This window comes from Acanthisitta chloris, unplaced genomic scaffold (genome assembly GCF_000695815.1).
Source record: "Acanthisitta chloris isolate BGI_N310 unplaced genomic scaffold, ASM69581v1 scaffold41491, whole genome shotgun sequence".
NCBI lineage: Eukaryota > Metazoa > Chordata > Aves > Passeriformes > Acanthisittidae > Acanthisitta > Acanthisitta chloris.
The window spans coordinates 32662-49535 of NW_008658434.1; the positions used below are offsets into that span (position 1 = coordinate 32662).

The window sequence follows — 16874 nt, forward strand, 5'->3', positions numbered from 1 at the left end:
ACTTTTAGTATTACACATTTACTTGGAAACTTCCTAGCAGTGGACAGAGAACACAAAAATTTTGTATTCAGGGTTTGTTTTGAAAGCACCGTGACAACAGACTATTCAAACTACTTCCTTACAGAGAGAAGTCTAAACAGAGACAATTATTGCAGTTATGGCTTTTTAGGGGTAATGTTTATTATCTACGACAGGTTTGTGAATATACAATAACAAGCAAAAATCAGTATTTCCTGGTAGTTCCTCCTGGAAAGCTAAACCAGTGTTGTCCATTTAAAATTTGCTCTTTTTATACTAAAGAAAGCAATCTCTCATATTCTATACAAAATGCATATGCATGGCCAGACACTGACCAGCCTTCCCTTCTAGATTCTGTAAAACTAAACTAACCCAGATAAGCAAAACTTCTTTATTGGTTAGCAGCAAAGAAATTCTGCAAACTTCACACAATAAATAGATTTCTGCTTAATTTAAATTTATTTCAAAAAGAGTGACATGACTAAATGAGTTGTATCAGACAGTGACACACATCACGCTCCATCACCAAGACCCTAAGATTAATCAGAAGGGGAGAGAGGAATGGAGCAAAGGGAAAGGAATGTCTGTTCTAAAACGACTGAAAGATTTATGTTGCGCTTTGCTTTTTTCTTAAAGGTCCCAAAGAAAAGTTTTCTAAAGCTACCCCAAGGTTACTTCTCACACAAGCCACTTGTTTCAAAGCTCAAGTTTGAACAGCATATCTTCCTGAAACAGTGAGACATCCCTGCTGTCCTACACTTAATGACATTGCTGGCTTGTAACAACACACACTCGTCACTCTCCTCATCGCTTGCTTGATCGCTTTTCATGCTTATCCTTTGCGTGCTGGCTCCTGCTTTGGTGCCGTGGAGGAGAGCGGCTGACTCTCCTTCTGGACTGAAAGCTGGGTGTATATGGGTGAATTCTGCGTTTCTTTGGTTTTTCTTCTTTCCTGCTTTTGCTTGGCTCAGACTCCTTATTGTCTTCCTTTTGCTCACGTTCTTGGTCTTGTTCCTTTTGAGACGGTAATGTGTTTTTGATGGTATTAATAAGAAATCTTTTATTTGTACCAGCAAGAGGACATTTCAACCTGTAAAGACATTTAAAAGTGATCAAAAGACAAGATAAAAACATTCTGAAACAAGTCTGAGATTTTAACTTCAGTAATTTTAAGACAGGTTTGTGATTCTGGCTTTCCTTGCATGCCACCTAGTGTAAACTCTCAGTACAGAAAAATATGTTCAAGGTTTTCTCCATTCTCCTTTTGTCTTGCGTTTTATGGAAAGAAAATAATCTTACTTCAACACAGTGAAAATCCACATGATTTTCACAAGGTAGTGTGTGCAGGGGGAAGCAGAGGATGGCAATATATTTTAAGGTTGATGATTCTTAACTTAGATATTCAGGAATCAAATATTTAGTAACATTCTAAATCAAATAGGAATGACTTATAAAGATCACAATCTTCTGAAGTCAGTGGTATCTAAAGAACTGTGATATTCAGAAAGTAAGATACCCTTGCACGAAGAACCCAAACAGCTGTAGCAATAAAACATGCATGAGGCACACCAATTTTAACTTTTATCTGGCAACCACCAAACAAAAATGTTTTATTTGTTTTTCTTGAACAGAAAGGATACTTATCCAACTGTCTTCTATATTTTCTGACTTTCTCCTCTTGCAGCTTAACACTCTTCCACATAATTTACCAGCTAGTTTTAGTAAACAAGTATCATCCATTTCATTTACCTTCTGGCATCAGCTGTACTCATGCCCAATTTATCATCTCTTAAAGAATGAAATGAGAAAAAACCGAGTTTGAATATATTCCTACAGAAAGCAGAAATCACTCTAAAGACTTTGTTTATAGTTGGAGCCACTGTGATGTTTGTCTTTAGAACATCTTTGAGAGAAGTTACGGGATAACTTTGAAGAAATCAGAGCTGTGGAGAACACGGTGCCACTCATTGAATCAACCACGGAGCCAAGGAATCCCAACACCACAATGTTAGGATCATCTATCCTACTTGAATATTTTGTGTAGGTATAGAAACTGTATCCTGACTATTTAAAAACCTTTGACAGCTCTGAATAATCAGAGGTATCAGAAAAACAAGCAAATTGCAACAAAGATCACATCTAATTATTTAGCATACTTCATGAGTTTTAACTGGACATGGCATTTACCCTGGTGTTTCGCTTCACGTCTGCCTAGTAAACATTCCTGACAAATGTTCTTGTCCTAAGTCTCCAGAGAACTCTGGAGAGTAATTTTAGAAGCACACACTGAACATCCATACTGTGTTACTTCCACTAGGTATTTCCTGACACATTTCTATAGCATAGCTACTTTTAGAATTTTCTAAACTTTCTGCATAGAAACCTATTTTCCTCAAATTCTGGTTAAAAAAAATCATCTAGATCTTGATCTAGTATAGCTGCTTTGTAAATTCAGGAGACAATAGTATTACTGAGTTAAAACACAAGGCCAATAAATGTCAGTCGAACAGGGTTTCTGCTTCAAGCTACATCACCTATGAACATGGTGCTGAACACCCCATGGCACAGGTTACACTCAATACATAACACAAACCAGCCAACATTTTAAGTCCTCTGTATGTCTTATGCAAACATTAAACTGTTGTACCCCAACCTTTCCTACTGACGGTGGCAGCTTTCTCTAGGCTGCATCCAGGCAAAAACCATTTCACATTTCTTCTCCTTCTTGGTTTTTCTTAAGAGTTAATGTATTGATTTAAGCACTAATATATATAGTGCAAGAATGAGGCAGTCTGTCCTAAAAAAATTCATCTGGCTGAAGTATTTCTTTCTTTTTGACACTATGAGTGCTGCCTAAGCTATACTATGAATGAAAACTGATGAGAAGTACACGACTTGAAAGTCAGCTAGGAGATGCCATTAGCTCACCATCATACAGCAATAAAATTGAGCCACCAGACTTTCACAGAGCAGCAGTAAGTCATGACACTGAAGAAAAAATTAGTTCTTAGTTTTGTTGACCTCAGACCTCAACAAAGGAAATTCTGCCTTTAAGTCTTAAAGGAAATGAACTGTATGGCACATGCAGACACACAAGCCCATGTTTACATATATCCATGGTATATATGGAACTGTGAAGATTAAAAGTGAACTGTATTAATCCACTGATAACTTTGAGAGCATTTCTAACAGTGAGAAAATTGAAATCCTCAAAGACAAGCCTTTGGCTTGCTGTAGGGCCTAATCCTGCAACAGTCCATTCACTGACAGCTTTGTCCTCAGTGTGAGTTCTGAAGGTCTGGGAGTCAAGCTCAGCCTGTGCAAGGTTGAACACCACACTGCTGACTAGTAAACAGTGACATAGAACAGATTTGAGAAGCTTTTCCTTATGAAACAAACAAACAAAGAGACAGACATGTTAAAAGAACATCCAGGTTCTGAATTGTGCCCCAAGCAGGGCTGCTTGTGACCACAGCAAGCATGCAACCTGTACTGCTACAGCACTCTCACTGCAAAGCAGACTCCAGCTCTGCAGCAGTGGATTCACTCAGTGTAAGGTTCACTTTCTGCTTTGCATGCTCCAATAAGCTAAACCAAGCTATTCTTACCAACAGAGCCTTGCCTCCCTCCACAGATAAGTCTCACACACCCCAAAATATCTCCACTGTGCAATGACCAAGACAATGCAATGCACTGCATTTTGAAAAAAAAAATTAAATTAATTATTGTGAACATAGGTCAAATCTTAACTTCACTTTTGACATTTTAGGTCAAATTCTGTGCAGTAACACAGCATTTGCAACAGACACCTGCCATCTAGTGTAGCAGTGTACTTCAGCACAGAAGTGTACGTACAGGTTCTTGACAGTAGAACCATGCTGACACCATTTGAGACACAAGAGCAGAGTGCCATGCACCATGGTCTTTTCTCTGCTGAGTTACTGGACATATCAAACAGGCTTGGCACACTCATCAGCCTCATCATGCAGAGTAAAAAATGTATTTCTGGGAAACAAAGTTCACTACGGATGAACAGACAAGTACATTTCTACCATTTCCAAACTGCCATGGCAAACACTGTACTTAATAGAAGACTGACTGAAGGCAAATAAACAAAGCAGCTACAGGTTGTTTTGCCAAACCAACTAATCTACACTGTTGTCCTTTCACAGGGACCTCACAAAAGAGGATGCCTGGGAGGACACTGCAAGCTTTTAAATATGGTCTTGGCAGCTAGGTACAGCTGGCAGGACTTTGTAGAACCATAGAATGGTTTGGGTTGGGGGGGAACCTTAAAAATCACCTAGTTCCAGCCCTCCTGTTGTGGACAGGGACACTTTCCACTAGACCAGGTTGCTGAGAGCTCCATCCAAACTGGCCTTAAAACACTTCCAGGGATGGAACGTGCACAGCTTCTCTGGGCAACCTGTTCCAGTGCCAGCTTGACTTGGGATGGGAACATGTGCCCTGATTAAAAGATTTTAGCATATCTACTTTGCAATCTCTATCTGTACCTTGTTTCTCCTCCTCCTTCTCACATTCAAATGAAAGAGATGTATGGGAATCATACTGCAGTGTTTCTCCACAGTCACACAACATCCATTCATAGACAAGATGTGATACAGCATTTTACAGTTCCGGTGTCCTCATCATCATTATTTTGTATTCTGCTGTACTTGTAACAGATTTGGAATTGAACAGAAAGCTATCTATAGGAATGAAAGCAATTTTAGGTTTGCTTTACAAAAAAGAGAGTTAAAAATAATTTAATGCTTCCAGAATTTGTCTTTTCATAATTTCATCTGCTTTTACAATGCAGAGCTGAACAAACCATCCAAAAATATCCTGTTTTCCATTTCTTATTTTACATAAGCTTTTCAAGTAAGACAAGAAGGCTACATTCAGTTTAGCTTTAGCTCACATGCTACAAGCATCTTTCAAGATCGGACCTATACACTGGAGAAAAAAAAGCATCTAGAACTTTTTTCCACACAGTATCTTTTATGGCATTTTAACTGCCCTTCTCAATTAAAGCAGAACAGCCACTTAAAATGGACCAAACTCGACTGCCATAAAGAAGCTTATGAATTATGTACATAGGAACAAGAGAAACACCTCAGAAAAGCTAAACTTTTAGTTTGAGTTTACCTAAAAGCACAACCTAGAAACTCAAATATCCTATACCCTTACTCCATCTGTGTCCAATAGCCTCTGATGAAACAAGGATAGACTTACCTAACCATTTCAAATATTCTTATGCTATCCTCCCCTTCCCTTCTCTCACACATTTCCTTGTGATTAGGCATACTAATGCTTGAACCAGACACACCATCAGCAGGATCTACATCATGTGTTATCATGAGGATGTAGGAGACTCCCAACAAGAATCACTACAGCCATAGAATACACTCAAAAGGAGCATTGCAGGAACTAGAAATACTGCATTGTGAGAGCAAGAATCTCAAGGACATCCATGAAACAAGTCAATATTCAAGAGCCAATAATGTGAAGTCTACAAATATGAATATCCAGTATTTCTTGGACTAATTTATCATAGACCTAGATACTGCCTATCTGAGCGGTCCTGAGAGCATGGAGGCCAGTGAGCTAAGACTTAACCAAGAGCTCATGCTGCCCATTTGCAACATTGACAGTTGGTCCATGTCCAGAGAGTCTCAGATAATTTCCCTTCCCTTCCTTGCATGATATCACTGTCAACCTTCCTGCTGGTTGCTTGTCCCAAACAGGGACAAACCTTTCTTCTAACTAGACTAACCTGCACAGGTTGCAGTACCTGCCAATGTCATCCACATTAAACTTGTAGGACAATGTAACACTGACAAAACATTCCCAAACTGGAAGAAATACTAGCAACACTGCCTCATATTTGAAAACTGAGTCTTTTTGTCAGAGACTGTGTGCTAAAGGATGACTGCTTTGTATATTTTTTTCTGTACCTGTCAGCTAAGCTAGCTTGGATTCTTGCCTTTTAGGCTCAAACAGCAGCTGACTATGCATCTCAAATGATGAGACAGTAAAAACTTAGGCAGGGGTGCTTGTGGAACTTCTTCAAATAGTGCACTTGAGCTATGGAGAACTAATCACTCTGAAGATAACAGAGCAATGGCTTGCACCTGAAAGTAGTCCCATACAGTGTGCAGAGGCTTGCTGGCTAAGGATTGCTGCCATCAACATCCACCAGCAGACACCACTCCTTTGTAGCAGTATGTGCCATACAGTTCATCCCCAGGAATCCCACTTCTCCATACACCTCCCCTTAACCAACTCCTGTCAAATGCCATTGACTCCAGAAATGTATTTCCCAGTATTCAACAGGTGCTGGAAAACAACATAAACTGGAATCAGCAAAGTGTGGCAAGGAAGGAAGGTTTTGTGTTTCACCTGTTACCACCATGCATTTAGACAAGTTGGTGATGACCTTGTCTTTGCTTCTATCAGTGATGCTTTCCTGGATCTGGCCTACTAATACAGATTTTAATGAACTCACTTTTCTGCTCATTTTGTTCGCTATCCACAGAGCTCAGAGCAGCAGTTGCTTTCCTCTCAATAGTTGTATCTTGCAAGGTTACATGTCAGCCCTGGATGTAATCCCTGAAGCCCTTCAAGGTTTACTTTGTTTCAGGATCAGTTAAATCTGATGGCATTTTGCTGGAGCATCATACTCAACTAAGCATAGTTTTCTTCCAAGTATCTCATGCAATACCTAGTTGATGGTTCAGAAGGACCAGAACAGCACCACAGGGCATGAAAATATCAAAGGGATGAAAATAGTGACAGCTTGCAGCTGCTGTTCTGTCTGTTGAGTCTGCAGAACTAGACAGCAAAGACTTACTGGGAGTCTGCCTATGGGGGGCTTTATACCTTCCTTACGGCTATACACACCAGCTGTACACCAGTCTATGCCAAACTCCACAGCAGCAGATTTGTGACAAATGGGATTACTACCAGTCTCTCTAAGGATAAATTCAGAGAGGGAAAAATCCCCAGGGATGTGGCACATATGAAAACATCATCGCTAGGAGCTTTATAATGTGAGCCACAGACAGCCCAAAGCTGGAATAGTACCTTGAAGAAGGTACTATATAGAGTATTCAGAAAGAAAAAAATTCACAAAAGCACTTCCTAGGCACTGGGCATTGGCCACTGATGGAGAAACAGCACTGCAGAAATGGATCCTATGCTTGACTCGGTATAGCTATTCTCATGTACTTCTGCAATCGAAAGGATCCTCAACAGTCTCAGTTCAGAATATCACCACGTCAACCCCTATGTCAACAGCCTTCCTTTGCCTGAAGCCTTCTTGACAATCCTCTCCCTCCTCCACCTTTAACACAACCTTGGACTAGCCAGACACTCTAGTGGAATCTGCAGCTGCTCTGTGGAACAGATTACCCTTGGCTATCCTATTCTGGCAGGACTTGGGCATCAGGCTTTAGCCAACTGCATGTTACCCTGAGTTGAACAGCCAGCTGAACAGGCCCACTACTCTTACAGACGAGGAATAAGAAGTAGCCAGACCCAGGAGCAGAAGCCCATACACATCCCTGGCAGGTATTTCAGACTGCATAGGTGGCAGTGAAGTTCCACAGGAACACTTGGTTATCTCCCAGCAGAAATCTGCAGTCTTCATGCTTGGAATTAACTTGCAAATTCACAGTGACTGGATGCACACAACACTTCGTGGTGCTAATTATATGTACTGGTTTACCTGGCCAATTGGAAAGGCTGACAAGGTAAAAACATTGTGCATCAGCACAGCTACAGCAACTCAACAGGTTTAAACCAATTAAGCTATTTTATCATAAAGGGTATGAACTGCCTCCCTAGAAGAAATACTGAGTAAAACATACAAAAAAACCTCAAACTTGTTTAGAAAATGTAAATGAACAACCTTTTTTTCAGAAAGACACTATTTTAATCTCTTCAGAGCTACTAAAACAAACACAGCCAAGAAATCAGCTGAGAACTTAATTAACAACTCAGGCTTATCTTTTACTACTGTTGGTGAAGGCAGCCAAACCTTATCTGCAAATGAATTTAATGCAGTCAACTGGTGCACTACTTGTGTGAACATCCCTAGATCAAATAGCTTCTTATCGAAGCCATATGCATTATTTTAAGATGAATAACTCTTCTCAGCACGTTATTACTTCTTTAATTACAATTGCATGCATTACACTCCATGATAATCTAGCTGTAAAATCTGAAATACCACATTGAGCAATTAATGTTGTGTTTCACTTAAGAATTAGATACTGTGATTCTTTTCCCACTTGCTATACAAATTAGCCCCTGGGGTTTAGGGTTTTTTTCAGTATTGAAAAATAACTTCCCTCCAAAAGTGGATTATATGTTGAGTTCATTTTTGGCTACAATTTACACATGGATTCTCTACTAAAAGACAGTTTATTATTTTTATTGATATAAGGCTTTAGGTTTCTTTGTCAGGCTATGGATTCTTTTCACTTAAAATGGAATCTAACCCAGGAACATGTGACCAGTATGTAAGTACATGCACACTGAAGATACCCAGTATTTTAAAGACTCATGAGGTTCCAAACCAAACTTTGAAATTCCACCTATTATAAGGAAGCTATTATCACAAAGCTATTCCCAGTTTTCCAACAGCTTTGATTTCAACCCACTCAGACAAGCGATTTCATGCAGACAGAATTTACTATAACTTCTTTCTTATCTAGACTTGGATTTTTGCCCAAATTAATATGTGAATGAAGACAAATTATTTAAACATGGAACACATAAAAAGGTAGAGACTTATGTAACGCATTAAATATAAAACTTATTTTGGCATCGATGATAGCATTCATTTCCTCTTGGCACAACTTACCAACCCATAGCTCCCATTGTTTCAGCTCTGGTTCTCCCACGTTTTGCCTCTTTAAGTAACTCTTCCACAGCCTTCCTAAATATGAGAAAAAGAAAAAAGTCACCATTTGTGAAACACAAGCACATGTCATTTTATGCACATATGTAAATAAAGTGATAGTTTCTTCACTGTAGTGAATTAAGCAATAAAGAAGCTACCAAAATCACCTTGATTTTTGTAAGATAATTCAGATTCCTATGCAGCAAGATTAAAAGAAACATTTCAAAATATTAAAAATAATTAAAGTTGGTGCAAATACAACAACTGCAATACTAATTGAAGCACAGAAATAAATTGTGCAAAACTGATGTACTATGCTGAAACACAGACCCTATCATTTCGCCTTGGGAATGTTCGTCCCTGCTGTCGCTTCACTTTGGTTCTTCTAAAAGTCTCTCAACCACAGCAAACCTATTTTGAGCATAGTTAAACACCACCGGTAAAACAGCAGTCAGATGACAGCAAAATCACTGTGACTACCAGCTGTCAAACTGCATTAATTTTGTATAACAGAGGAAAAAAAGTTGATTGTAGTCACTTTTGCGATTATGATCTATCTATCTATCTATATATATACACACATACATACACACACACATATATATATGTATGTATTCCTTTGTTCCAAGGGGAAACCATTCCTTCCAGCAGAAACTGAGATCTGTCCCAGACAGACATGCAAGTACTCACAGGTCATAACTTTCTCGTGTAAAACTTTGCCTTTGAAGGGCTTTGCAAAAGAAAGCATCCAAGACTTCCACAGAAACAACAGTAGAGAAATGCACCAAAAACTGCAGTGTTGTTTCTCTGTGCACAAGTTTATTAGTGGCACTTTGGTTTAAGGTTCCTTGCAGAAGTCTCACTCTCTCACATAAGGTCATTAGTATGATCTCAGAAGAAACTGGGTTTGGAGTACTTCAAACCCTTTTTAAGCAGACATCTGACACTGAGGACATGCTGCATATCCTGTCATACCACAGGCATTCATGGACACTGAGTCTCTATCCAGGTAACCTATCATCTGCTCAAGCTACCTGCCCCGAGATGCTAAGTACAGCGTCAGCAATGTCACCAGCTACTGTGAGGTTGGACAGTGTCATGTGTGGACACTTGCAAAACACCAAAACCAGGGTGTGAAACATAGGCTCTACTCCTGGAACATGAGACACTTTGCATACCCAGGTCTTCTGAAATGCTAGAAAAAAATTATTTTTTCCTCCAGACCCACTATCTGCTCTCCAAGCAGCCTGAGCTAGTTTATAGTGATGATAGCAGGAACAAATGCCTTTCATAAAAGCTTGTCCTGAGCCTTCAAACAGTAATGTCAGATGAAGGTGAGGCAAGCAGGGGAAAAAAAGTGTCTAACTTTTACTTAGCAAAAACTTGGTGATTCTGTTTTGAGAAACCTGAGTAGGAGGCAGATTAAAAGCCTGCCATTACTACTGTATTACAAAACCTGACACAATTTATAATTAAAATAATAAACCAAAGTATGTGAGCTCCAAAGCACTAATAAAACTCACACATACGTATTTCAAACAGCTACGATTCAGTTTTTGGGAAAATATCACATAAATTAATACAGTCACACCAATTCTATTAACTTAAGTAGGAATTGCAGGCCATTAAGTATTTGAGACTTTTTTTTTGTTGTATCAAAGACCATCCATCAAAGACTGGCATCCACCTTAGCAGCCTTCTAAGTCCACACCCGCCTTCATTATCAAACACTGTTTCCTAATGATGATCTTTCTACATCACTCTTACTCACTGTACCTTTACAAAGCTCTTTCAATTTGCAGACAAATGAAAAACAATGCTCAGATTCTCTTTGAAATAATGTGTTTCCATTCACGGAACTTACACCCTCTACACAAGTAAGTCAAAAGCTATGCAAACAAGTTTTTAAAATTTGCTTTTAGAGGCCTCCCAGGACTCCACATTCCTTGCTCTCTTCATTTTTACAGCTTGGTTACAATACAAACAGTCCCGTGGCTGCCAGCTTCAATTCCAAGAGCACCAGCATGAGCAAAGGGAATGCAGCATGCAGCTTTCACATGAGAACCACCCAACCACTGGGGAATTGATGAGGGAAAATCAGGGACAGGGGCACATTTAAGAACCCTGTCATCTGGCATCCTTTATAGCAAGCACCACTTAAAACTGGCTGTGAGGATTCTTTTTGAGCAATAAAGCTGCAGAATTGCAGTAACATGAAGGTATAAGCAGTGATATTTTTATCTTCAAGAACATGGTCCAAGACCTATTTACATTTCTGAGGCATTAAGCTTTTTCCTCGCTCTATATTCCAAGGTTACAGGCAAAGCTCCAGTTGCATAAATCCAAATAATCTGTATCAGAAATGCATGTGGCCAAAGAACAGGACTATGATAAAGGCTCCCAAGACAGGCAAAATGAGAAGTATTTTCTATTCCTTTCTCAGGGAAAGAATTTAATCTCTTTTTCCCAAAAGATCAAATTGATAGACTGAAAAAACGAATAACTAGTAATGAAGAGGTATGTCTAATACAGTTACAGGCAATGAAAGCACCGTGTCATTACAGAGACCACCCAATGTTTGTAATTACAGAAGACTCTGTTAGGAAATGACATATCATGCTGGATCTGACAGCCAAGAGGCTGGGCAGTCACAGCTCCATGCCCAGGTCCAACCAGTAGCAAGGATGAAAATCTACTCCTGAAGGCAGATGCATACACCATGCACTCACACCTCTGGCCACACCAGTCACAGACAGACAACTCAGAGCACTCACACCAACAGCTTTATCCTGCTCTTCTCTCCAGCCAGGTGTGGGAGCCCCCAGGGCTTCAGCCCAACTCTACTGCCCATACAGACCATCACACAGGGCTGGCTGCGACACACTGGTGCCCCAATACCCAACCCCATGTCAGTCTTGCCTGTAGAGGCACACAGGCACATGTATATGTCTCACCCCTGACCCCACAGTCTTTCCAGCAGCTGTCCCGGACTCCTGGTGCACCCAACAGCTAGCTGCTCCTGTGGTCTTGCTCTTAGAGAAACACACTCACCCTCCAGCTCCCTCCTTATTCACCCACTCAACAGCTATTCCAGCTTGATCTTCAACTAGCAGCCACATACTCCCTCACATGCTCACATTTGCTCCAGTACTGCACCACAGATAAATAGGTCCCCAATCCCACTCCAGTGGCTGACACTTGATTTCACTCACTCCATGAAGTGTCCCCTGTTGCTGGCACACAGCCCTCCAGCCCGGGGTTCCAGCCCAGCTGCTGGCATCCAGACCTTCATCTGTTCCAGTTCTTGGGACCATGGACCTATGGTCCCTCTGACCAACAGTTTGACTCTAGTTGCTAGCACCGAGATGTATACCCTTTCCCCTCAAATAGAGTCCCTCACCCAAAAAAGAGTTAAAAAGGAATTTAACAAGACAGGACAGACTGTGCTGATCAAGCACAGGGCATGGCCAGAAAAGAGTACCAACCAGCTGCCTGGTTATTCACATATGACCAGACTTTTTTATCCCCATATTCCTCTGTTTTCCCACTCTTGCTTCTCCCCAAATGACTTGAAGCTATCACTTTCCCTGCCTTTGGTTCCTCCACTGTACATTCCATAATAAACCATATGTGTTCTCAAAATGCTCTTCTTCTGCATCCCACAACCCTACACAGCAATACCCTTAAGTCCCAAATGTGCTCCAGCACTGACTCATCTTGATGGGTGCCACGCCTGAAGTCCAGGCCATCGCCTGGGACCAGCCCTGAAGGGGAAGCCCAAAGACAACATCAATTCCTTTGTGTCCTTCCTGTGGGTTCCCACCTGCCACTGTGTCCCCATGCTCCTCTGGGCTCATGGAGACAGAGCTCTGTTGGGCTGGGTAACTCTTGGGAAGGGCCTGGGAGAAGCCAGGACTGGGTGCTGTCTGGGCTTCCCCCACCCACCATGGTCTCTCTTTAGTCCTCTCTGGGAGCTTTTGGCACATAACCTAACAAACTCTGCCATCTCCACTCACACCATCATCTCATTAAAGATCCTGATGAGAATTCTCATGAAAATATATCTACTGAAATTGCTTCACAGCACACGATCAGTTACGCAAGTGCATAGACCTGGAGTAGGAGGGCAGTGTTCATATTAACATCTCCCAGAGCCAGAGAAGGGACATCTTTATCAAGCACATCTTCATGAAAGCATTAATAACTGTTTGCAGTTGATACCACTACTATTCAAGCACAAAGGACAGGCTGTTCAGCTACAGCAATCAGCAAAAATCACACTCAAGCCTACCTCCTGTGGCACTCTAGGTCCTGCCAGCAAGCTGCACACCCAGGAAATAAAATTAGCAATTTTAAAAATCAATTTTCTCAAAGCAGTATTATGCTAAGTATACAACTTATTTTTAACTGTGCATGGGACTGGAAATAGAAGTGGATGTTGGTATTCCAATTACATCTGAATAATTAATATCAAGACCTTCAGTCAAATAATAAAGGACTGAGGACACTGCCAGTGTTATTTATAATTAACTCCTGTGAGCTTGTGGAAATGTATTTTCTGTGCTTCAAACACACAGAAGCACCATGACAATAATTTGGGAAGGAGAAGGGAAAGAAAGATTTGGGTTTTTTTTAAACAGGGATGAAAACGGTGACCTCTGTAATATCCCAGTGCATATTTAGTTGAAATAAACTAAGAAAACCACACACACCTGCTTGTAGTGGAAACAAACTAAACAGTTCCTACCAGCTGATTTGTAACTTTTCCCAACTCATTCTTGGGTCATAACTTCACAATACCATTAGTTATATGTTAACGGCATTTAGCCTAGAACTTTCTTAGAATCACACAGAACCTCAGAACTCTGGGTCTTCACTGATGTACTGGCAATTTCACAGGAAAAAAACCTCACTTCATACTTCCATCAAAGCTTACTGGGTGAGATGGAGCAGAGGGTGCAATTCAATAGAATGTGGCAAATATTACTATTTTACACATCTGTGGCATTTATAGCTTTTACAGTTTTAAAATCCAGAGTATGCAACAGCCACATGATAACTTCTAAGTTAGTATTCAGCTTTCTAGGAAGTATTCACTTCATGTTAAAGTGAGGAAAACGTCAAACTTGCGATCAAGCAAGAGTCAAGATACTGTAAAAATGAAAAATAATAGCAGGAAATGCAGCAGTAAGAATGAAATAAAAGAAGCAAGATGAAGAGACCTCTCCTTAGATGACAACTAAAAAAATGGGGTGACTGACTTGTCTTAACAGACAACTTTTTGGAATACTGTGACACACAATTTGCTTCTGGCCTGAAATAAACACACAGAAAAATAGTTACACTTCATTTTCCCTCATGGTAAATTAAATAAAACCCACACAGACAAAAGCCTTAACATGTTATTTAAAGACTTGCACATCTGAATTCAGAGATAGACTACTGAAAATATCCCAGACAAACCCATTTTAAAACACTAAAAATCTGCCCAAACCAGTTAACACAGCGGATACAGAACAGAAATGCCATTATTTGCATGCTAAAGCCGTAATATAAAAAGCCTAAAAATGATAAATTTAACTACTACCGCTGTACTACTCACAGGAAGGTATGGTTAACAGGTCATGGAATATGAATCTAAGGAATAATGTCTGTAATCCAAAGGATACAGTGGGTGACAGTGGATAAGAAGCTCCCAATGAGCCACAGTGTGCACTAGCAGCCCAGAAAGCCAATCAAATCCTGGGCTGCATCAAAAGGAGGTTGGCCAGCAGGTCTAAAGAGGTGATTCTTCCCCTCTACACTGCTCTTTTGAGACCCCACGTGGAATATTGTATGCAGTTCTGGTGTTCTCAACTTAAGGACATGGAACTGTTGGAGCAGGACCAGAGGAGGCCACAAAGTTGATAAGAGGACTGGAGCATCTCCCCCATGAGGACAGGCTGAGGAAGTTGGGGCTGTTCAACCTGGGGGAGACTGTGTGGAGACCTCATAGCAACTTTTCAATATCTGAAGGGCCTACAAGGGAGCCAGACAGGGACTCTGTTAGGAACTCAATGACAGGATAAGGGCTAATGGGTTCAAACTGAAGAAGGGGAAGTTTAGGTCAGATAGTAGAAAAAGGTTTTTTACTGCAAGGGTGGTGAGACATTGGAACAGGTTGCCCAGGGACACGGTGGTTGCCCTCACCCTGGCGATGTTCAAGACCAGGCTGGATGAGGCCTTGAGCAATCTGATCTAGTGAGGAGGTGTTCCTGCCCATGGCAGGGGGGGTTGGGACTAGATGATCTTTAAGGTCCATTCCAACCATTTAATTCTGTGATAAAGAAAGGCCTGTACTGGACTGGTGAGAGGTCTGTATTGAAGACTGTATGGGGAAGTATATTTAGTGTAAGTAATACCCAAGTATGACATCTAAATGCACAGAGCACAAACTGAATTCAGGGAGCTACTAGCAAAGTGAGCTGCTAGGAAAATTGAGGGTATGAAAAAGTAACTAATGGTAGGTGGATCCAGGACAGAAAGTGTCAATTGTCAAGTGTACTATATCGTACTTATGAAGTGTTCAGAGCCGATTAACACCCACAGAGCTGAATTGCATGGATTGAAGCCACTGGGCAGCTAAACCCTAACGTGTATCACTGCGTAAGCAACGCTGAGCTTCATCTTCATTATCTACCACGCTGCCACAGAAAAGGAATAGCAAATCCCAACTCTGATTGGACCTGTGAGGAAAGATAAAACTTTGAACGTGGTTCCTGGGAAGGAGAGCATCAGAAAGAGGTGATGGAACAGACAGGTATAGCCTATGAGCGAGCAGCTATGTCCCAAACTGCCCTGAGGACCCCAAATCCCCTGCACAGCAAGAGCAACCAGAAGACAAGACAGCACAGAACACTGACATAGTTTCAACTTGCTGTGAACGAAAGATGTTGTATTTTGGAATGGCACTAGTAAAAATAACGCTCATGCTCGCATAGAAAGAAGCTTTAATTATTAAACTGATGATCTGTGAGCAGAAGTAGCTTACCAAGAATTAAAAGCCTCTTAGAAAGCATTATGCTCTCTAGCCCTTTCTCCGCCCCAGTGCTGTCGCTTTTGGCCCGTTCAAAAGAGGTGCCAGACATAAGCAGAAAACAGCCCTTTCCTATAAGCACTCTCAGACAGGGTTTCTTAGAATTTAAAGTGGACATACAGGATTTCTTAGAATTTAAAGGAGACAACCATGACAAGAACAGTTCTGAAAGTTTCTGGTCATCAGTTCATGGTAACAGCTGTGTTAAGCAGACACAAGGAAAGTGCAGTTACTCACAAACAAGCTTGGAAGAAAAAAGAAAGAAAGAATTCCAATCACACAAATAGGACTACTGCACAAAAAAAATTGTGATATAAACACCTGAAGGTCATTCCTAAAGCACAAGTAAGAGGGGCTTGCTTGGAGTATCCAAATACTGCATTTTAAGCCTCGGTGTTTACTTGGGAACACTGGAACTCACCACAGGCAGCACCACGAATCCTCTCACCCCAGTGAAACGCAATGTAGAAACCAGTTTCAATTTCTGACAAAACAGCTACCAAGCACATTGTGCAATTCCATATAACAACAGGATAATTGTGATAATTAGTCACCTGGCACATCTCCAACATTGAATTTCATAACAGACATAAGGAGTTTTTTAAAATTTTATCAAGCATGTCAGTTCACCAAACTGTAACTGACGAGTGAAGAATCACCTAGCACTGTCCCATCTCGTTTCTAAACGGTAGCAACACGCCCTGCGACAACAAGTCTTTGGCCTTTCTCTTTAAGTAATGGAATTTCCCACTCCGTAGGAAAATTTAATTTAATATCTAGGGAATCCCCCTCAGCGAGCGGCTCTAAAGCTTTGCCCCCGAAGACACGGCAGGAGCCAACTCGGGGCGCCCCGCGGGGCTCAGCCTCCCCGCG

The 16874-nt window shown here is 40.9% G+C and overlaps 1 protein-coding gene across 1 annotated transcript; it reads right to left on the reverse strand.

Annotated features, from left to right (window-relative positions):
* Positions 1-390: 390 nt before the first annotated feature.
* LOC103812081 lies at positions 391-8958 on the reverse strand. Its single transcript, XM_009085087.1, has 2 exons — positions 8888-8958; positions 391-1108 (listed from the first exon to the last, which is right to left on the reverse strand). The coding sequence occupies exons 1-2, from the start codon at positions 8902-8904 to the stop codon at positions 823-825; spliced, it is 303 nt and encodes a 100-aa protein (XP_009083335.1). The 5' UTR covers positions 8905-8958; the 3' UTR covers positions 391-822.
* Between the last annotated feature and the right edge of the window lie 7916 nt (positions 8959-16874).